We start from the raw sequence: 22,837 nt of genomic DNA on the forward strand, positions 1-22,837 counted from the left end.
CAGCAGAGTATGTTGGTATCGTTCTAACTACTATCCCTGTTTCATATTTAACTAACTAGAACACTTACATGAGGTTCCTGAAGCCATGATTGTGCCATAACACAATCACATTTCATGAATAAATACGTTATTTATTTGGATAATTATTTGGATGTGAGACCTGCCAGCAATATACTGCTGTTGCAGAAAGTTGTCTTTAGGTGTTAAGAGCGATGAAAGCAGGATAATGGACTAGAGAATTTTGCATCTTGCTATTGATTTGCATGTAGCCTGTGACAAATAGGTCACTTCAAACTCATCTTGGGGGTACTCTCATAGGTTACATCTTTTTGTTTTTTGCAGATTGAGAAACATATTATTGAAAAAGTAATGTCTCTTCTAACTTCTGTATCTTTGGTTGAAGCCTTTCTCTTGTATTAGAGACAATACAGACAGATCCTACCAAATAATCTCAGCACAGACATTTGCAAGTCATTGCACTGATGTGGTGTAATACTTTTGACATGAAGAACTGTGCACATCAGCCTTTTGCCAAAGCATTGCAACCTCTTTAAGTTGCCATTCAAGAAATCATTAATACAACAGGTGATTTTAGATGTTTCAAATGCAGTTAATAGCACAGCTTCTAAAACAGAAGATTATGAAAGGAGAGGTGACACCCAAAATGTCATAATATCACCCCAGTGCAGTTTGATGTTACTGAAAAACAGTATAATCCTACAAATCAAACTCATATGGTCTCTAAACACTTTACACTAGAATATGAAGTGTATTATCCTGATAGATGTAACATTTGAGCAATAAAATATGAAAGAAACTACTGTGAATGAAAAAGAAGGAAACTGAGATAGAGAGCTGTTTTTACAGCAGGGAATACAGATAATTTCACTAATGATAAACTTATATCTGAAAACCTTTTCCAAGGCTGACTTTATATGGGATTGGGGGAGGAAGAATCTGTATCAGGGAGAGACAAGGTTTTTTCAACAGACATCTCTGTAGAAGATAAAATACAGCTTCAGAACCACAGCACCTGCATGGCTCCTACGCTTTTCCAGAGGAGACTGGCATCTCCCACTACTCCTCAATTCATCATCCTGCCCATTATTAGAAAATCCCATACAAAGCAATACATAAAGCAAATAGGAATTCATGCATTTCTCATTTCTCATTCTGCATGGCAGCACCACACTCATTCCACTGAATTCAGGGTCTTCTCCAGCTGTTCTGGATAGACAAGATTTTTGCACAGCTTCCATAGTAAATGCAGGCACTCCCACAATGGGGCTTTCATTCTTATTTTGAAAGTTATCTTTCAATAAGAGTACCTTTTGTCTGAATGAGCAAAGTAGAACTAGAAAAAACAGTCCCTCGGCAGCTAAAGAAATCATCTGTAGAAACTGCTGCTTGCAAGTGGGAATGACTGATTTGACTAACTGAACAGACTCAATTTGCATTATTAACAGTAAATATAATTACATAGGTATATCAACCATACCTCCAGATAGTGCTGCAATTACAGGCTGATTGAACAGACTACGCATCATAAAACTGAAGCCATAATTATTCAATAGAGGATGTGAACATAGTGAGTCGCTTGTGCAGTATTAGATTACAGTGCTGCAGGAAATGACAGAGTGATTACATTACAGCCAACAGATTAATGCAGAACCAGTTCTTCAGTGAAAAGCAATTAAAACCAACATATCTTCATCTCAATTCCAGTGGCAAGGTGGTGAAACTAGTGAGTCCTAGGTTACTAGGGACATTAAGATTTTTCCACATGTTTTTCTGATGTCTCAGACAATTAGTTCCCATTCTCCTACACGGATGATAGCTCTCTTCCTTCTCTCAACTTTCTGCTTCCCTTTAATACTCTGGTGCATTCAGTCCACTTATGCTATTCGTTGTTAGATTCAGCCTTTCCATCTACTTCAGTGGGTTTTGGGACTGACCCTAAATGCTTTCTGACTTCGAGTCTCTCTTCAACACTAACATCTTTAACTAACCCTTGGTTGGTGTATCTGTGCTGATGTGCTCTGCCCTCTGGGCTCCTCCTGCACTACACTGTCAGGAGAAGCCCCATGGAGCAGGCATAATGCCCTTCTTGGGTTTTGCAAAGCATGAGCACTTAAAGCATTAGATAAGTAATTACAACAACTCTGTCCTTTCATGAGGAAAACCATACAAATCATTAGCCATCAATAATTCAATGGAGTGCACAGACTTGGCAAACATCTACTACTGTCTAAGGATTTCAGAGTCACAGCCTAAGTAGTAGTCAGTATAACACTTAGAAAGCATTCATATGTGTCTTTAGAAATACTGCTTTCTGTAAAACGAGGGGAAAAGCCAATTTGATGTTTTCCTCTTTCCATGAAAATTATTTCAGTGTGTCTTCATCAATTGACTGAGTCCTGCAAAGTGGCTCTGGAACAAACTCAATTTATGTGAATATTGCTGTAATTAATGATGAAATATTCAGTTTGTTAAAACCATTCTAGGCTATTAATATATCAGTGGGTTGACTCTGAGGAGCACTGGGTGATGGCATCTTTTCAACATCAGCAACTATTAATCAGCCAAGTGAAGAACTCTATATTCATTTAGATAGTATCTCCATATTTCAACACTTCTTTCTGTTTTCCCCAAATTTAGTAATTTTCTCTTCGAGTAGTCTTTTGTCCCAGCTTTCGTAAAGCTACCAAAAGCCCTACAAGATATAGACTAATACGTTAGACCTTACGAACAAATCAACTGATTATTACATTTGCCTGCCACACAACAAAACATCGCCATAGCAACATTGTTCTTCACTGACTGCTAAAGTACTGCAGGGTCTTTACTTACAGAAATATGAGAACTAATAAGCCGCACTACCTACTATTTAGCCAACCACTGTTTCAAAAACAGGGAGAAAGGCATTTTCTTCTTACACTCACTTTCAGTAGGGTTTAGGATGCCACTTTGCTCTTGTGTTGTTTTCACTCATTGGAACTTTTTAGGTCAAACTTTGCCATCACTTATGGGAATGTATTCACCACCAGGTGGCTGAGGTGAATCTGATACTGCTTACACTAAGGGAGAAGTAATTTCACTTCAGCTATAGGATGATAGGACTGTGACAGTTTCCTTCACCTACCTGCCTGCCTACAAGACTGTGAAGTTTAACTTAGGGGAATTGTCTGTTGCTTTGAGACTTACAAATGAGATCATATGAAGATACAGTATATTACAAGCATAACTTTTAATTGGTTGGATGGTCACATTCAAAGAGTTGCAGTCAATAGCTCAATGTCCAAGTGGAGAGCAGTGAGGAGTGGTATTCCTCAGGGGTCAGTTGGGACTGGCACTGTTTGACATCTTTGTTGGTGACATGGACAGTGGGATTGAGTACGTTCTCAGCAAGTTTGTAGGCAACAACCAGCTGTGTGGTGCAGTTGACATGCTGGAGTGAAGGGATGTGCCATCCAGAGGGACCGTGACAGGACAGGGAGGTGGGCCCCTGTGAACCTCAGAGTTCAGCAAGGCCAAGTGCAAGGTCCTGCACGTGGTTCAAGGCACAACACACAGGCTGGGCAATGAGTGGATTGAGAGAAGCCCTGAGGAGAAGGACTTGGGGGTACTAGGGGATGGAAAACTGACGGTGAGCCAGCAATGTGTACTCGCAGTCTAGAAAGCCAACCATGTCCTGGGCTGTGTCAAGAGAAGTGTGGCCAGCAGGTCGAGGGAGGGGATTCTGCCCCTCTACCCCACTCTTGTGAGACCCCACTTGGAGTACTGTGTTCAGTTCGGGGTCCCCCAGCATAAGAAGGACATGGACCTGCTTGAGCAAGTCCAGAGGAGGCCACGAAGATGATCAGGGAGCTGGAGCACCTGCCTATGAGGACAGGCTGAGCGAGTTGGGGTTGTTCAGCCTGGAGAAGGGTCCAGGCAGACCTTATAGTGGCCTTCCAGTACTTAAAGGGGGCTACAGGAAAGCTGGGGAAGGACTCTTTTATCCGGGAGTGTAGTGACAGGATGAGGGGTAATGGCTTTAAACTGAAAGAGGGTAAGTTTAGATTAGATATAAGGAAGAAATTCTTAGCTGTGAGGGTGGTGAGACACTGGCACAGGTTGCCCAGAGAAGCTGTGGCTGCCCCCTCCCTGGCAGTGTTCCAGGCCAGGCTGGACGGGGCTTCAGGCAACCTGGTCTAGTGGAAGGTGTCCCTGCCCATGGCAGGGGGGTTGGAACTGGATGATCTTTAAGGTCTCCCTTCCAACCCAAACCGTTCTGTGATTCTATGATGATTGCATGACCATTCTGCAGTATTCTGAAAACATGTATGAGTCAAATTTCAAGGTGTCAGATTTTGCTACAGCCCCGAAAGTTTCCCAAGAATTTTATTATCAAAATTTTTGAAAGTCCATTCACTTCAGGTGTTTTGAATTCTGCTTGTCCAGTTCCAAATAATTCCTGCTCCAAGAAGTCTGCTTTTCAGTAGTACTCAGACCTCACAACACCAACACATATCAGTGGGAGCTGTTATGTAGAGGAACAAGTACTTAAAATAAAGTGAGGCAGATGAGTCAGTAGCTGGAAACTCAGGTGAGCTATCCAAATGAATAGGAACTGCAGAAAAATAGGTTTAAACATATCCATTGTGGCACTAATCAATCCACAACACAGCCAGCAGAGAAATGAGATGGGACAGGTATTTTACAACATGCCAGCACACTTCACCTCCTAGAACAGAAAGGGGAAGTAAAAATTATGGCATCCTGTTTACACTGTAATTAAGTGCAGTGTATTTAATCTAGCTCCTGAGAGTGAACATTTGGTGTACTGCTTAGGTGTCCCCTTAATAATTATTAAGCTAAGAAAGAAACATATATTTATAATTCCTTATGATTCTTGCTGTTAGATAGTTGATAATTTTTCCTTATTTCCTGATCTCACTCTCTCAAATATACACATTTAAGTGAAATACCTTCCTCCAGCTGTAATGATATGTGGGAATGAACTGTGCCCTTTGCAGATAGAAACTATTTCCTCTACTCCATTCAACTTGGCATCATTTGCCCTTCAAAAAAAAAATCTCTGATGTATTAAATTTGGGGTTTTTGGCTACAGGACCAAAATCAGCTTTGCTCAGCTTTATTTAAAGTTGTTGTCTTCTGGAAAATGAACAAACTAGTCACTTCCTCCAAAAGCTAATTAGGAATATACAGTTAGACATTTTTATTTGGAAAGCTTTTGGCTTTGTTGTTGGTTTTGTTGGGGGGTGTTGTTTGTTTGGTTTTTTTTTTCCAAAAGTAAGGCTATAGAAAGAATTTGTTACAATTAATTTCTTTACTGAAGAAAAACTTGGGGGAAAACTTCAACATTGTCAACCCATTCTACTTGCTTTTTTAAATAAAAAGGGTTTTGTTAATGCTGTTCTGTTTAGAAATTTTAGCTAACTTATATTTAAAAATTGAAAAATAAACTTGTTAATAGTAAATAAATACTTAAGAATTTTTCTAAATTTTCATTCTATTTTTCTAATTTTTTCTTTATCACTTCTATTGGAAGCAAGAAATAATCTGAAACTTTTCATATTTCAAAAACATAACTTGGAAATTTAAATTGTTAACTAGGTTCTTAGACTTTGTGATAAGAAATATATTTGACTAATAAAAAGTGGTTTTTTAAAAAGTGATTTAAAACTTCTTAATGAAGAGGATTTTTTTTTAGCTAGTAAACTCTTAAGCTAAAAAAAAGATTAAAGCCACTATCAGGCAGGTTTAGTAGCACAAAGAAATTTTTTTTAATTATAAAGGCAAAGACTGGCAAATGGAGTTTTATGGTGACAGCAGAAATAATTTTCATGAGTTAGAAACCCTCACACAGAAAGTTTTTGTGTAGGTGTGCCTGTTTTGCAAGCTGAGGTTAGGAGGGACGAAAGGTGAGTCTGGCAATTACTGTCATACTCATGCCCTAACCAGCAGTGGTTGAGGACCAGAAAACCAGGCAAGGTGCAAGGGGCAACCCCAAGCTCTTAGAGAAAATCCAGCAGGTAAGAGGGAACATGGTGGTAGCTGCCGCAGGTTAACACACTGCAGCGTGTGAATTACTCTTGCTGCCAACAGTACCTCAGCCCACCCCACACTGAAGCTCCATGTTTAGGGAATAGCCTTTTCCACTTCCACTCACCTCCACAGCCCTGCAGCCTTCCAGAGACCTGCGTATACCAACGCAATGGAAGAGTATGGCCCAAAGTGTATGACCAAGAAAACCAAAGAAATGTGTGCAGCACTATTACTGGTTTTACACCATCTGTTTAGATGGTTGGTGAAGTTTCACACACAGTCTGTTAAGTCACCCTTTATGAGCCTCCCTCTCGGTGGGAATTAAAGACCATTAAAGAATGGTCGCAGTAACCTTTCTTATCTGACCTTCTTCTAAACAAAACTGTAATAACCAAAGCTTCAAAGCAAGTCTATATGTAATGCTGTCAAGACATTTAATTTTTAGTATTTCTAAATGCTACTTTAATGTGGCTATGGTCAAGAAATAAATTTTTACAACAGAAAACTAAGCATAAGGATGTTTAGGAATATAATAAATACCAATTCAGGTTGTGCTAATAGAGGACTTCATATCCAAGAACATGAACTTCACACAGATTATTCCTTACCACACAGAGAAAATGTGGTTTTCTAATTCTTCAGGAAGTCAAACTGTAAGGATTTCTCCATTTCAGCACCTCCTTTCCAATGCACAGTAGAATCCATCCACTTTGGCATTTGTTTCAATTTGAGCAAGTAAGCAGTGTCACTGGAGTCTTTGGTACCACTGGTGGGAACATGCATGAATATTTTAGAGGGATAAGACCCCAGTTACAGTCTTAATGCTCCATTCTGTTACAGCCCCTTGGTGACCATAAAGCAGCACTAAAGGTGGCGATCCATCTTGGGGCTCTCCACTGAAAAGAAGAACCAGCGAGTGGCCTTCAGTTCCTGTTTACTCTTTTCTCTTGAGTAAGAGCACGGCGATTATGTGCAGGGAAAGAAAGGCAGGGCAAGAGCTCTTTGTGCCTTGGGGATGCCACAGAGTCACTGCAGATCAAAGGAGGCTGAAAGCTGCTTTCATCCACCCCAGGAGCAAGGCGATTACAGAATGTCCTGGGGATCAGGAAGGCATAAGGACTACCACCACGGTTCACAGTTTAGAGATACAACACTACATCAAGGAGGTTATGATTAATGTTTCAAGTTGTGAAACATCAGGTGAATCTTCTCTAAGGGAATGTTCTCTTTCTATATACTCAATAATTCAAATCAAATGAGTTTTAGTGAAGAGCCACTGATGTAGTTCGGGCTGAAGCTAACAGGCTTCCACTCCTTTTTGAAAATGAACTGGTGCAAATGTACAATACAGACTTCAGGAAAAGAATGGAGGTGAAGGTGACATTCTCATTTTTAAAATCATCATATCTGAGTCTTGGTGGTGAGAGAAGGTCGAAGCAAACATGCTGCCTGATATTAGGCACTTATTTGAGCAGCTTTGTTAAAAAACGCCATGCCCCGAGCTCCCTTGATGGGCAATGTACAGTAAAAGACTCATCATCTTCTAGAAGGTGATGAGCCTTGTTCTGAACACAGGGAGAAACTTCTCTTAGTTGATTCTGTAGGGATCCTACAAGGACTAAGTACCCTGCTAATAACTACCCTTCACATGGTTACACGGCAGTAGGTGGTGGAATACCTTCCATTACTAAAACATTTGAACAACTTGTAAGCAGCACAGAAACTTAATGGTTAATTTGGTACTTAGACACCACTTAAAAAAAAAAAAATCTTTTCCAAATGGTCCTTAATAACCTGCAGTTTTATTAATTTATTGAAAGGGGTGTAAATTCATAATCCACTCATGAAAAGAGGGAGTCCAAATTACAACTTTTGAAAATGTAACCCAACATAGGTAGCTACAACAGTAAGATTAATCTTTTTCTTATCTGTATATAAGATATATACGTATCTTATCTGTATATAAGATATATATATAAGATATCTGTATAATCTTTGTTTATTTTAATTTCTGGAAACATAAAAAGCTCTAGGCACCTAGACATATATTAAGAAAGACAAATTAACATCAACAACAAGAGTAATCCTAGTAATTTCCTCTATGTGCAAAGGGAAAATAAACCTCTTTGCTACGTACTAATCCCAGCCCCAATATTTCCCTAGCCCTCAGCTGCCCTCTTCCTCCTCAAAAGCCTGGGAACAGAGATGGGGGCTTTACAATATGCCTAAAAGATCAGCAGTAAGCTTACTTCAGAATAAAGAAGAAGGAGTAGAAAATACTAAGAAAAACAGAGCACAAAAAACCCCACCCTCCCTGAACAACTCTTAATATTTTTTGATATGAAGAGAAGCTTTTTGATGCCCCCAAGGCTATGTTCAACTTTAGCAAACAAGGACTGTGTGTTCTTTCCTGTTACCCCTGCTTGCTCACTCTTGTTTTTTTCCAGTGAGGGTAACACAAGAAATCAGAGGCATTTGGATCATTAAACATATTTATTGTTTAAACTTCCTAATTTGACATTATCCACACTCTGCAACCAAACCAAAAACCTGGATGTGGAGAGTTAAGACAAGTACCCAGATTACACACCACATTTCCATGGCACCTACAGTTAGCCAGCACTGCTAACCCCAAGAATCAAAAGCCGTTAACCAGATCACCCCGAACCAGGAAGTTGGTTCAGAAACCACAGCATTTCCCTTCTGTGATTCATGTTTTCTACCACAGCTGTTCCACAGCATGTATTACAGCAAATGAGCTGGGAGACAATCTTGACAACATCCTTTCACTGTTGCTCCTATGTATAATTTCCTAGTATTTATAATGGCTACAAAACCAGATACACCGTCACAGATATGTCTTGTAAGCTCACAAATGCAAAGTTGAGCTTTTAGGTTCACCTTGCACCCCTACCCTTTTGGTCAGCTTATGAAATAATTCTCCCACTTCAAATGATTGCAGAGCTATAAGCCACTAAAATCAAGGGTTTTCTAAGAAAAAAGTGACAAGAAATCTGAATCATAACCAGCACTACTAAGTACAGGTATAATTGTAAATAAATATGGGTATGTCTGAATCCAAAGTGAGATTGAAGAGAGGAAAAATTGCAAATATTCGAGGGAGAGGATGTTCTAGCATCTGCATGCTGTGAGGTTAAAAGAAATACAGATGCTATCCTCTAAGACACTAAATTCCATAAAGTGAATGTTACTAAAGCAAAGAACATGTTTTCATTTCATTTCATTTAATTCCAAGTGTCCTTAAAAGTTACAGAACAGCTGACACCATAACAAAAATGCAGCTAATTCATAAAGAATAAACATAATAGAAAAGTCAGATTAAATCCACAGTGTGAAACAGTAACCCTTGTGAACAAATGGAACCAAACCAAAGTAAATGATCAAAACCTCACACCTTTCTACACAGCCCAGCCAGTTACATATGTGATAAATAAAGTTCCCTACTCAGACATGAATTCTAGAGAAAGTGTGAAAGAAAAAAACAACATCAAAGCAAAGAGCAAAACATACTCCACATCCTACTGGCTGCTCTGAAGTGAAGGCCCTTTTCATGAATGCTCTGATCTTTACACTGAAAATAGTGACAGATGTACATATAATCTATGTCCTGGTTAGCAGGGTGAAAGCAGAATATAAGTGTTTTTAGACCATACCCTCATCTTGATTTTAACATTTCTGTTGATAGTGATGCTCACAGAAGCTCCTGTCCTCCCATACCAACTCCCCACACAACCCCGCAATATCCTGTCACAGAGTTTTCAGCCCAAAGAAAATAAAGTATCTGAAGGTCCCCCAAGTTCATTAGTGGCATAGCCAGTGCTCCCACAGAGGAGGCAGGCACCTCAGTTCTGTGGCGGGCAGACACGCAGCAGCCGCTGTGAGCCCCGAGCAAGGACGGGGCCTCTGGTGCAAGGACACGGTGTAAAACTGAGCCAACCCACAGCAGGCGTTTGGTTCTGGACTGAACACAGACTGGTGTTCCATCTGTGCTTTACCTTTGAGAATGTCCAGAGCAGACACTGAGGCTTTCTACTGCATTTCCCCAGGAATAGTACAGATTGGTAGACCTCACTGTATATGTGTTATGTTTATCTGGAGGGAGGGATTTCCTGAAAACTTCACCAGTGTTCTTACAGTGCTACCAGTAAGAAAAGCATTTGTTAGACATCAAAAAATTATGCTTTTATATTGACTAGCCAATGCAAGAGATGGAAAGAAACATCATGTCTAGGGAAACACTCCCCCCCCCCCCCCCGTAATTTTAAATACAGGTCACAAAGAATATTTGCCACTCTTCCTCCTCTACTTCTACACTCCCACACAGGTCAGCTCACAACAAGCAGTCCTAACAGAAAAGTCAAAGTGTCTCTTCTTTCTTGGCAGTTAAAACTCCTGAAGCTTAGATTTCATTCCTAGACATACAAAAAAACCCTCACTTTCTTTGATTTGTATTTCCATTCTTTCATTACTAAGAACTTTTCTGGTTACTCCTTCTGCAAATAACTTTAAAACAAGGTTGGATGCCTTCATTTATTTTGAAAACACAGATAGAAAAATGTTACAGGAAAACAAACTGTTGGAAAAAGAGTTACTGGCATTCTATACATGGAATGAATGCCTGTTTTTATTGTTGGAGCAGTCAAACACATGGCAGCTCATGCTACAGGTGAAGATCCACCAGCACCAGTAGCATTCTGAAAACATTTGCTGTAAGCAAATATACTAGTCCAAATACACTCTCAAGTAGAAGATGCTTCCATGAATTATGGAATGAATTATCTCTGGGTTTGTTCATTTCCATACTTCAGGCTACTCTCCTGAGCTTTAAAGCTGCCATCCTCTACAATGTTCACATACCTTCTTCCACAGCACTGGGCCACACATTAAAAGCAGAGTTTGCAGTATGTGCAAGGCTAAATTGTGACTGATGAATTCTTCATGACAGCATATTTTAAAGAACCTCCCATGACACCTGACAGGAGCAGGGCTGTCCCTCGAGCAGGCATACAAAGCAGCCAAGAGCTGCAAACTCTTTCAGTGTTTCCACTTGTGGCACAACACAACCAGAGTGTTTTGGTCTTTCCTCTCTTCGTGGTTAAGTAGAGGTGTTTAAGGGAGGTAACTTCAACTACCAGGATTAAGGTATACTTTCCCAGCAAATTCAGACGTTTTAATGTCATTTTAATGGATACTAACATTGCAGCAGCTGGTTATTATGAGCTTTAATACATCTAAGGAGCTTCTTGTTTTGATGTGAACTAAACTGTAAGAATACGTGAGAAATATCTCGTGGGGCAAGAACTCTGCTTTCTTCTAGGTTTCTATGGTGGAGAAGGCAGTTTCACACTTCTGAAGCAAAAACTGCTGTTGGCAGACTGTTGAAAACGCCTTCTCCACTTAGCCTTTACAACGTTTCTTCTGTTAAGTGTTATCAATCTGCAGTTGTATTCAAAAGCTATTGCAACTTTAGTAGTTGAAGTGTGACCACAACGCGTCTGCCAAAGGGACAGAAATCACTTTTTCTCCAGTAAAGCGTTCACTGCACTCAAGACAAGGTCAGGTACGATTTGAATCGTGTGCCGGCAGGAATAACAGCAAGTGAGATGGCTTTCACTTGCAACGTTACACAGCAACCAACCATCCAGAACCCAGAGGGCTGACCAACTAAGGGTTTCAAAGCAAACTCAAAACCTCCGCGACCGACGGCGCACGCCGAAACGGCGGCGGCTCGGCTCGGCTCGGCTCCGCTCCGTTCCGTCCCGTCGGCCAGCGGCAGAGGCACGGAGCCCTCTGCTGTTCGGAGCCGGCGTGGCACCCCAAACGGCCGCCTCAAGGGCCCCGGCGCCGCCCGGGCGGCTACGCGGGGGCAAAGGCGCAGGGCCCAGGCCCGGGGCGGGCGGCGCGGCCCTGCCGGCGGGGGCGGCGCGCGGCGGGCGGCGGCCGAGCCACCGCTGCCGGAACCGCGCGACCCGCGTGACCCGCCGGGCGCCGCGCGCGCCGCCCCGCCCACCGCGGCCCCGGCGTTTGTCCCTCGCCGCACCCCGTAGTGACGCCGCCGCCGCGTCCCTCGCCGGGCGCCGCCGGGGCGGTATTTCCGGCGCGGCGCCGAGGCAGGATGGTGAGACAGCGGCTCGCCGCGCGGGCCTGGCCCGCGGCGCCGGCAGCGCGGCCGGGCGCGGGAGGGGGCCCTGCCGGCGGCAGGGCGCGGGGTGGGTTAGCCCGGGCCTTCTTGGGCAGTCCGCTGCCGTCCCGCCGCCATCGCCCGGTGTTCTGCGGAGTCACTGCCGGCACCGGGCCTCTAGGCCGGCTCCAGCGGAGCGAGCGCGGCTGGTTACGCTGCGGGCGGGCAGGGTCGGGCGCTGGGGCTGGCGCCCGCGGGAGGCTCTCGCCTCGTTGCCACCGTAAGAGCGAAGTGGCGTCCGCAGGGCATCGCCCCGCGGGGGACAGGCGCCCTGCGGGCAGCGGCAGCAGGTCTCTGCCGACAGCGGTGCCGCTCCGCTCTGCTTGCGGGAGGAGGGGCGGGTGAACTAGCTGATAGGAAAGGGAACGAGGGGTTTTTGGTACGCGATGCATAGTGGTGCTCGTTATTGTGTACTAGGAAGGAACGAGCTAAACTACGATGAAGCCAGACAGTGCGACTCTGCGAGTTAAAAACGCACCAATGTGTGCGTTCTTCCCTGCCTCATAGGTCCACACTTCTCTTTATTTGCTGACTTTTGACAGTTAATGGGAGTATATTAGCACTTTGTCTAAATACAAAGAAATGCCGTAATTTCTCCTATGGAACTGTCCACAGGTGTCAAGATTCACAGTAGTGTATTTATATTTGGATGTTGTGTTTGTTTTTTTTCTTAGGGTCAAAGCCAGAGTGGTGGACATGGTCCTGGTGGTGGCAAGAAGGATGACAAGGTAACTAGAAACAAATGTTTTTGCTTACAGGATGAACTACAGGTGTGCCACTACAGCAGCAGGCTGCAATAGGCTTTATTACAGGGTTTTTTTGTTCTTGTACTCAGAACTGCATAAAATTATGCTCGTTAGCTTTGATGAAATGTCTTTTCTGGATATGCGTTGGAGAAAACAGGTTACTGCTCAGAAACAGAAAAGGGGGCTTAACTATAAAGGAAAATGAAATTATTTTACAGTAGTAATTTATTTTTTAAAATAATATAACTATAAATCTGGGTTAGGAAAGACTAGTTGCCTTCAAGCTGTCATTGAAGTAACTGGTTTGGGTTTGAAAATGACATCGTACTGTCCTCTGCATGAGGTCTGCACTTCATCTTGTGGACCGTTGGAGGACTTTACAGTTTTCCTTGGAGATGGAAGTGTAATGTACATGGCAAGATATGTCTAAGCTGGCAAACCGAATGTGTGTTACCTGTTGATTAAAATACAACAGAAATGTTCAGATTCAATATTTTCCTCATCCTTTTATGTAAGAGTTTTGCTTGTGATTTACTTGAGGCTTTAGCCTTCCATGTTCTGTATTCACTGAAAGTTGGCAGAAATCAAAATTTAAAAGAGGGATGTAATCTAAACAGAAGAAATTTCTGAACTTTCTTAAAAACTAAAGATAATATTTCTTTAGGGCTTCTTTCTTTGTATCATAAAGGAGACAATTTTACGTAGCCATTCACCTTAAGCTGAGCACGTGCTCAGTCTGTGTGCCTCACATCCATATGGATTTTTTTTATTGTTAATATTCTGATTATTTTTATGGAATTCTTTTTTATGAATAAGGATAAGAAGAAAAAATATGAACCTCCAGTTCCAACCAGAGTGGGTAAAAAGAAGAAGAAAACAAAGGGACCAGATGCTGCCAGCAAACTCCCCCTGGGTAAGCATTCTGCCTGCCCCAGCAGGGCTGTGGACTGTCCACTCTGAGCAGTCATCTCCCCTAGATCAGGCTGTATGTGGGTTGCAAGTGATTAAACAGAAGGCCAAGTGTAATTTTATTTCTAATTAATGTAAAAACACAAAATAAGATTATTGTTAGGCAAGATGCAGCCCATAAATTCCCAGGTAAGAGAGAAGACAATTTGAAATGAGGGTAAATGCAGGGGAAATACTGTTTTTAAAAATATTTTTTACCTGGAATTACAGTGAGACAAGTAAAATAGTGACTGGTGCTCATATCAAAGTTACTGTCAGAAAATAAAGCAGAATTTCTGGTAATGAATTAGTGAATAGCTACTACCATGATAAACTTGGTCTAAAATATTGCAATTCTGCTTTGTTACAGTGACTCCTCACACACAGTGCAGACTCAAATTATTGAAATTGGAGAGAATTAAAGATTACCTCTTAATGGAGGAAGAATTTATCAGAAATCAAGAACAGATGAAACCTTTGGAAGAAAAACAAGAGGTGAGGTTCGAGTGAAGTGTTACTTCTAATATTACAGTAAGTGCTCTAATCTAAACTACTTCATACAAAAGCAATGGAAATAAAATGCCATGGATGTGTAAGTCAATACAAACATAATACGTATATTACAATTCTTCATTAAATCTCAGTTACTGGCCAGAAAACAGGATTTTCTTCTGGTGGTTTAATGGTTTTAGTCCAAGCATGGGTTACTACAGATGAGGCCACGGTGTTTTTATGGTTTTTTAGTGGTCTTGTCAAAGTGCAACTCCCAGATATCCATCAGTAGAGAAAGAGAATATTCTAGCTATCCACATCCATATAGTAGTGTTCATAGGATAGGACTAAAATTTATTAGTGAATTTTGTTACTGGCCTATGCTTTCATGCCTTTTGGGGCAATGAAATGACAGTAGCAAAGACTGGGTCTGGTATGTTTGGTGTGAACTGTTGAGCCAGTATTGTACAGGAATTTTTTTGCCTGTGTTCTTGAGTTGTTTCTTGGATTCTTCTTCACAACAGGAAGAAAGATCAAAAGTGGACGATCTGAGGGGAACGCCGATGTCTGTGGGTACCTTGGAGGAGATCATTGACGACAACCATGCTATTGTGTCCACATCAGTAGGATCGGAACACTATGTCAGTATTCTGTCTTTTGTGGACAAGGATCTGCTAGAGCCAGGCTGCTCTGTTTTGCTAAATCATAAGGTGAGTTGTTTTTATAAAATGAAGCACAAGTTCTTGTACTGGTTTTAACTGGCCTTTTTTTCTGAGAATCACAGGATTGTAGGGTCTGAGAGCTAATGCTGTTTATTCACCTAAATAGATGGGCATTGGGTTTAAGGCTTGAGCTTGTACAATGCTGCTTGCTTTCTTTGACAACTCTTAATGCTTGAATTAGGTTCATGCTGTGATAGGAGTCCTGATGGATGACACAGACCCTTTAGTTACTGTGATGAAAGTGGAGAAAGCTCCTCAAGAAACATATGCTGACATTGGTGGCCTTGACAACCAGATTCAAGAAATCAAGGTAATCAGTTGTACTAATTGACACCATTAAGTGAGCTAGCAATGTAGCTGTTGTGCTGGGAGCTCAAAAGTGTGACAGCAGGAGCAGCTGCTGTCCATGTAGTGTTCTTTGGTATCTTGCTATAGTGCATTTCTTCACTTGATTTTGCTAGGCAAACTCATGACCGGAATCTCTGAAGCGGGTAGCATACCCATTCACAAACTGTATGCACAGAGACCATGCACATTCACCATGGAACCAGCAGCACCCTGAGCTCATAAAATCTCTGCTATAACTTAATATTTTGCAACATGTAAAGTTACTGTTGTATGATGAGAGTTAAACTGTAAAAAGTGCATAGGTTGTTTTGCATATCTGATGCCATGCAGTCTAAGGATTTAGTGGCTAGTGTTTTTTGGCTTGCTTTCTGTTTGCATTTGGTTGGTTGGTTTGGGGTTTTTTTCCCCTACCAGCAGAGTTCTGTCTGAACCCTGGTAAAACTCAACCCTTTTGCTTTGGGTAGATGTCCAAAATCACAAATGCTCTTAAAATACTGATCTGTAATATCTGGTAACTCATGGTGGAAGGCATCCTTTCGTAAAGGGTCCCCCCACCCCAAAGTCCTTCATGAGTGAGTGGGAGTCAGGAGCTTCCAGGGTTCTAAATTCAGCATGATGTATTTAGGTTGCATCCAGGGGGGAACACTCACTGCTTCTCTTCCACGTGTCAAGTAGAAATAACGGGAAGACCTGTTCAGAAAGTTAGTTGTCTGCCTTAGAACTGGAGGCAACGGAAACATACTTTTCAAAGTCTGTCTTAAAATTGTTTAAGTTCTTTTTGCCTTTGTTACTTTTATTAACACTGTTCTTGAGAGCTTCTGCTTTCAGAAACTCAGGTTTGTTTTTCTTGTGCTGCAGGAGTCTGTGGAGCTTCCTCTCACCCATCCTGAGTACTACGAAGAGATGGGCATAAAGCCACCCAAGGGAGTCATTCTGTATGGCCCCCCTGGCACAGGTATCCTACAGTACAGTAACAAGTGTGCTGAGCTAACGCAAGTCAAGTAAATCATGTTTGCTTAGTATTAAAGCATTGCCAAGTCTGTCACAGATTTTATATGACTACTTATATGACATTTTTATATGACTGTTTGGTTAAAGCACTTTTCGTCCCCTCCATGCCTCTGCAAACTAATTACAGTATTTCTTTCCAACTTAAAACAGGTAAAACTTTACTAGCCAAAGCAGTGGCAAACCAGACTTCAGCAACCTTCCTTCGAGTGGTTGGTTCAGAACTTATACAGAAATATTTGGGTGATGGTCCAAAGCTCGTGCGTGAACTGTTCCGTGTGGCTGAGGAGCACGCTCCGTCCATTGTCTTCATTGATGAAATCGATGCCATTGGCACAAAGAGGTACAGCATCCGAGCTCCCACCTTACACCTGACTATTACCAGGGACAGTAAAAGATTTACTAGAAACACTTCTTTTGCCACTATATTAAGCTTCTTAGCTTTGCTGCCATTTTCATAATACTTGTTTTGATGTAAGCATTTTTAACAAGTAAAACTTCAGGTAATTTCTTTGAAACTAAAATATATCACAACCTCTTCATACTAAATGGATGTGACCAGAGACTTAACCTCTGCTCTCTTGCTACCTGGTAGCATCTCTGTGATAGACTGTTTTAAACAGAAAGAGACTATAAGTATGGTATCCTCTAAGTGAAAATCCAAATATATAGTAATTGGCTTTAGTGATTCAACAGTAACGCAGTGTACTTAGTACAGAATACATCCATTTATCATTTGCCTCTCCAGATAGGTGACTAAATACTTATTTGTGTTCTTAGAATATTGTATGGTAGGTTACAGAGTGGGATGTCATAAAGAAGCACTGTTTGTGCCGCACTAAACTATTGTTCAGCCCGTGTCCAAGCTGTATTACTTGGAAAATTCCATAGGCTGGTTGGAACTGTTCAGTACAAATAGTCTTTCAAGTAGTCAAGTGTTTTTTCAGTAAACAAAAAGGTGCTCATACATATTACTACACAGCTGCTAGCCTCCAGCTCCAGTATAAGGCAGCTTCTGCCCCATATATTCCAGCATATGTAGAAAGGATTGGGCTATGGTGAAGTGTCTAAAGCACAGAATTCTTTATAAATATTGTGTTGCTTCAAACTGTTCCTAAATCTGGGTGAGCTGTTTTGGGTGCAGGTTATCCTGATAGTAGCAAAACAACATAGCTGAGCTACAAAGTGGAGAAATACAGCCACTGGTATCTGTGTTTCAGGAAGAGCAGAGCTAAACCAGGATCCACATTAGTAAGACTAAAGGGCGAGCAGTTACAACTGCATGCATAAGGAGAAACTCTGAAGGGGAAAAATGAGTGACAAGCTGTATTTTAAGAATTAGGGTTTTTTCCTTTTTTATGTTAATTTTGTTGGGGGGGGGATATTTCTAAATACATAACAAACATGGAAAAAAGACGGATTTCCTTCACACAGTTGCTGTTACTTTCCCCAGCTATAAGAATAGTTCAGTGTCTCTTTACTTACCTAGATGTCATAATATGATTCTGAAAACCTACTCTGTGTTTTCTGTGGATGAACATTAAATTAAGCACCCATAACAGGTTTAGGTTTTTTGAAAAAAAAAAAAAAAAAACAAAAATCCAAAAAAAACACTGCACGCTGGGGTTTTTTTATACATTTGTGGCAGTTATGTGAAGTATGTTCTTAAGTTTGCATGGTGCTTTTACTGACTATACTGTTTTCTTAAAGGTATGACTCAAATTCAGGTGGTGAAAGAGAGATCCAGCGTACAATGCTGGAGCTGCTGAACCAGCTGGATGGATTTGACTCTCGGGGGGATGTTAAAGTTATCATGGCTACGAACAGAATAGAAACACTGGACCCAGCTTTAATTAGGCCAGGTAAGAGACTTCCTGCTGCATGTGCTTAAGTCACTTTTTTCTTGTAAAAGGACTTGTCATAACTTGTCAAACAGAGGCTGCTGAAAAGAATACAAGTTACTGGTTTGTCTTTGTTCACCATCTCATCTGTGTTGGTTTATCTGTTAAAATCGGAACCTGTTCACAAGTTTCCAAATGGGAGAAAAACCTCTGGAAGAGAAATACGTTAATTTCTCTTACATAAATAATTTAAATATTCTTCCTTTGTATTAAAACAGCTGTTCCATTTTAAGGCAAGCTGTAGTGCAGCAGCAGCATTTCATTAACATCTCCAGCAGCTGGGGAAGGCAGGGCAGTACCACTCCTGCTTCACAGACAAGACCTTAAGGCTTAAAAAAGAGAGCCTGGGTTTGGGTGCAAGGAAGCCAGTCTGCTTCCGTACTGACCTGGCACACTGCTGTCGTCTGGGGGATGAGGGAGGGAGGGAGAAATAATACCTTCTGTTGAGCCAAGGCACAAGTAGTATTTTTACTGGCCACTAAAAAAGTATTGAGACATAATATGTGTCTGTGAGAGCAGAAGCTAGAAAGCAACACAGAGATCAAAGGAATAAACTGAGCCTCCTGTTAGTGTCCTCAGGTAAATCCTAAGTATTGAAGAGGTTGTAAAGATATTCCTTCTAAATAGAGGTAAGAGAGAGAGAGAGAGATAAAAGATAGTCTAAGATGAAATTGTCAGAGAACTACTCTGAACAGTCACTAGACTGCATGGATCCAAGGAGTTTAGGAAAAAACACTCCACAGTATGAAGTTGCTGAGGTGTGGGGTTTTTTTGGAAAAATCTGGTTTTGTCACCATCTTAGCCTCACCCCCTCCAAATACAAAACAGTGCTGTTAGAGCAGTGGAGATAATACTATAACAATAGTAAAAGACAAGCTAAGATGACCTGAAATTGGTTGGAAGGAAACTTCCCACACCTATCGGGTATCTAAATCACAATTGTTGCTTGAGCAACGAGGGCAGTTCTAGCAGCTTGGCAGACTGATTCACCATTGTGTTTGGCAGTCTGGAATATTGTATGTGGATACTGTAAAGCTGAAGAAAACCAGGAGTGAACTGGAGATGGGAATATCTTTTTAGATTGCTTACTGAAGTTGGAACAATGAGTACCAGAACTTCCAAAGTCCCTACTGACATAGAGGAAATATCTGGTAGGAACTTGCAACAGAACTACTTATGCAAAACCTTTCTTCTTCAGTTCGGTTGGGGGGTTTTGGGGTGGTTGTTTAGGAGGTTGGTTATATAGGTAAGAAGAGTTCTTCAAGTTGTCACAGTGATTACTTTGTGTGTGTGTATGCAGCAGAAAATTAAATTTCAGAGCTAAATAATCTTCAGAGTAGAACAAAATACATTATAAAAATATAAATATTTGATTAATGCTTTTCTGTCCTATGACAGATTGAGTTTTTTATATTTATATGTGACTCAAGGAAGGTTTTTCATGTTTCCTGGGTGAGGTGTCTCTTCACCTGCAGTGACACAGACTTTTTCAGCACCAGTAGCTTCTTGTTCATTGCAAAGTCTGATCCCACTTTCTACTCTGAGACACGACTGATAGTGGTGTGAAGAAACAGCCTAACCTTGAAATGTTCTTCCTGCTGTTTCCAGTAGCTGCATGCAGAAAACCTAAGCCTGAACTTTTTTTTTCATGCAGGACGTATTGACAGGAAAATAGAGTTCCCTCTACCTGATGAAAAGACCAAGAAACGAATCTTTCAGATTCACACAAGTAGGATGACGCTGGCAGATGATGTGACTTTGGATGAGCTGATTATGGCAAAAGATGATCTCAGTGGTGCAGATATTAAGGTCAGTGCATGTCACCACTGTTTATATTTCAAAACACAAATCTCACTTGTACTGCATCCAAATATGTTGTCTGTTGAAACTGTTCTCTAATTACTTGTGGTTACATCACTGAGGAACAGGTGGATGGCTTTAAAATACCTTTCATGAGTGCCACATACACAGCTTTACAAACGGGAGATTTATCAAAATCGTAATTGTGATGTAGCTTGTGGTGATAACAGCATGTATCTGTCACATTCAGGTAACACTTTAAAAGAGGCAAAGTGGAAATTAGGAGAATGCAGAAACTTGCAGAAACATGCAAAACACCTTAAACATTACTTAAGACAGTGCAGGGTAAGAAGCATTTTTAGAGACTGTTGCAAGCAGATAAAAATGCATCTGTAGATTAGGAAGCTTCAGACATAGGCAGTTGGCTTTTCTAACACCAATGGAGCCACCACACTGATGAGCTTAACCAAACGACATTACCACCTCACTGCAGAAGGGTGACACAGTCAGTCTGCTGTTACCAGAGCCACGCAATACTGTTGTTGTGAAGCTGCCTCTGTTGTGGAAGTGTTACTCTGACTACAGGAGGACGTACTCATCTAGCTTTATCCAGATTGTTTTACATGCTTCAGTGGTACTGAACAGTATCAAACCTGAGAATGTAAATTTTGTTAACACTTTACTACTTCTGCAGTTGGAGCAGTACAAGGATGCTGCTGTCTTCTGAGGTGTGGCTTGAAGGGCTTGCACAGAGACAGCACCTTACTCTTACTCTCTCTGTTGCAGGCGATTTGTACAGAAGCTGGATTGATGGCTTTGAGGGAACGGCGAATGAAAGTAACAAATGAGGACTTCAAAAAGTCTAAAGAGAACATTCTCTATAAAAAGCAGGAGGGAACCCCTGAGGGACTGTATCTTTAAGTCATTGGAGACTATCAGGAACTCTTTCTGACAGTCCTGTGTAAACCACAGAGTGTAGCTGATTTTTGTTCTTGAAAGGGTTAAATCCTGGTGGGTTGTGGTTTTTCAGTCAGTGTAACACTTCATTTCCCAATAAAACATTTATTTGAAGTGAACTGTTTCTGCTGCTTCTCTGGAGCTGTCTCGCTTTAGTCAAGCTCACTTTCAAGAGAAAGTGCCCGTGCCCTGGGTGTGCTGGTCAGGGTGACCAAAGCACTGTGCTGGGAGCAGTGTGTGAGCAGCCTCCCCCCTCAGTCCCTCTTGGGCTTGGTATTCTTACAACTACTGCGTGACTGTTGCTGTTTTTAATTACTCTCCTGTAGCTTTTTAGGGCTAAATAACTAGGACAAGAGTCACTTGTTACTAAGTCATAGATACATTAAAATTAATGAAAAACACTTTAGAAGTGTACTTATCTCTGTCTAGCACTTGTGCTTACAAGAAGGCAAGGTAGACACACATTAGTGTTCTTAAAGATCTGAACATATCTGGGTAAGGTACTTGTAACACTGAAGAGTTTATCATTCTGTCTGTGACTCAGAGAATGTCTTTAAAAGGAGCCAAGCCCAGCAGGGTTCCAGAGCCCCACGCTGCCAGGGCAAGATGCACAGGGCCAGCCCAGGTGCAGGAGCTGCACCGTTCATCAGGCTGCAGAGGGCCAGGGAGAACTTCAAACTGCCAGCCAGATGCTTGGTGTCCTGCAGCCTCATCTTGAATTTCTGCCCTTAAACAGACCTACTGCCTGCCACTCCATCCCTGTAGGAGTTAAAATTTCTATTTTGCTAAGTTGTAGTGATGCACATACTGCTTATTCAGTATTCTATGTTGTGTTCTTTTGTGAAGTGCTTGCTAAGTAATTCATTTCCAAGTGTTGTACATGTGATTTTTAAGGTTTTTATATAAAAAGTTCCATATACAGTTAAGCAATGTGCAGTCTTTGTTCTGGAAACTTTCTGTTGGAGCAAATGCTGGCCCCCAACAGACATTGGAGAGTAACACACAGAGCAATCCCTTTGATAACTGCCAGTGCTGTAACAACAATGGTAGCAGCAAGGCCAAGAGATTTTGTTTTTCTATGTAAAAATTATGTGGTTCATTGTTAAAAACAAATGCTACAGCTGAATGGAGTCTTTTATTTAATCTTGATGCCAGGAACCCTAAAAGAGAGTTGTTTTTCAGCTGGAGATTAAAAAAAAAAAGCAAAGTTTTATTAGCCATTCTTATAAACCTTACAAGATCTGTCTCCTTAGAAAGGTCACAAAAAGCCAGAGATCTTTTAGCACTTTCTAATCATGGCAGTTGATCTCATCATTGCTTGAGGGGCTGAAAAGCTTTATGACAAGGGTGGTGAGCAAGGCTCTTTTATTTGGGACATGGCTGTTAATGCTGGCTACAAGCAATAGCCACAACAAGGTCGGTTCAACTGACTGAAGGAAAACTACACTGTATTAAGCTAAACCATGAACTGGGTTCTGGCCACAACAGTAACTGCAAAAGAAACATAGTTGAAAATAGAGTTCTTACCTTTTGCAGCAGAATTTAACTTCTGCTACTTTCTCCAACATTCCTGAACTTGATTCACAAAGATCAAGACAAAAGTAATAAAGATCAGGAGAAAGTGAACAGTGAGTATATTCCCCATAAGGACAGAAAAAGCTA

At 41.4% G+C, this 22,837-nt stretch overlaps 1 protein-coding gene across 1 annotated transcript; it reads left to right on the plus strand.

Annotated features, from left to right (window-relative positions):
- The first annotated feature begins 12,105 nt into the window (after positions 1 to 12,105).
- Positions 12,106 to 21,294, plus strand: PSMC1 (proteasome 26S subunit, ATPase 1). Its single transcript, XM_074909241.1, has 11 exons — positions 12,106 to 12,190; positions 12,928 to 12,981; positions 13,816 to 13,912; positions 14,318 to 14,442; positions 14,964 to 15,149; positions 15,343 to 15,471; positions 16,368 to 16,464; positions 16,671 to 16,860; positions 18,228 to 18,379; positions 20,073 to 20,227; positions 21,005 to 21,294. Exons 1-11 carry the CDS (start codon positions 12,188 to 12,190, stop codon positions 21,137 to 21,139), a joined length of 1,323 nt encoding a protein of 440 aa, XP_074765342.1. The 5' UTR covers positions 12,106 to 12,187; the 3' UTR covers positions 21,140 to 21,294.
- Positions 21,295 to 22,837: the final 1,543 nt, after the last annotated feature.

This window comes from Athene noctua, chromosome 6 (assembly GCF_965140245.1).
Source record: "Athene noctua chromosome 6, bAthNoc1.hap1.1, whole genome shotgun sequence".
Classification (NCBI taxonomy): Eukaryota; Metazoa; Chordata; class Aves; order Strigiformes; family Strigidae; genus Athene; species Athene noctua.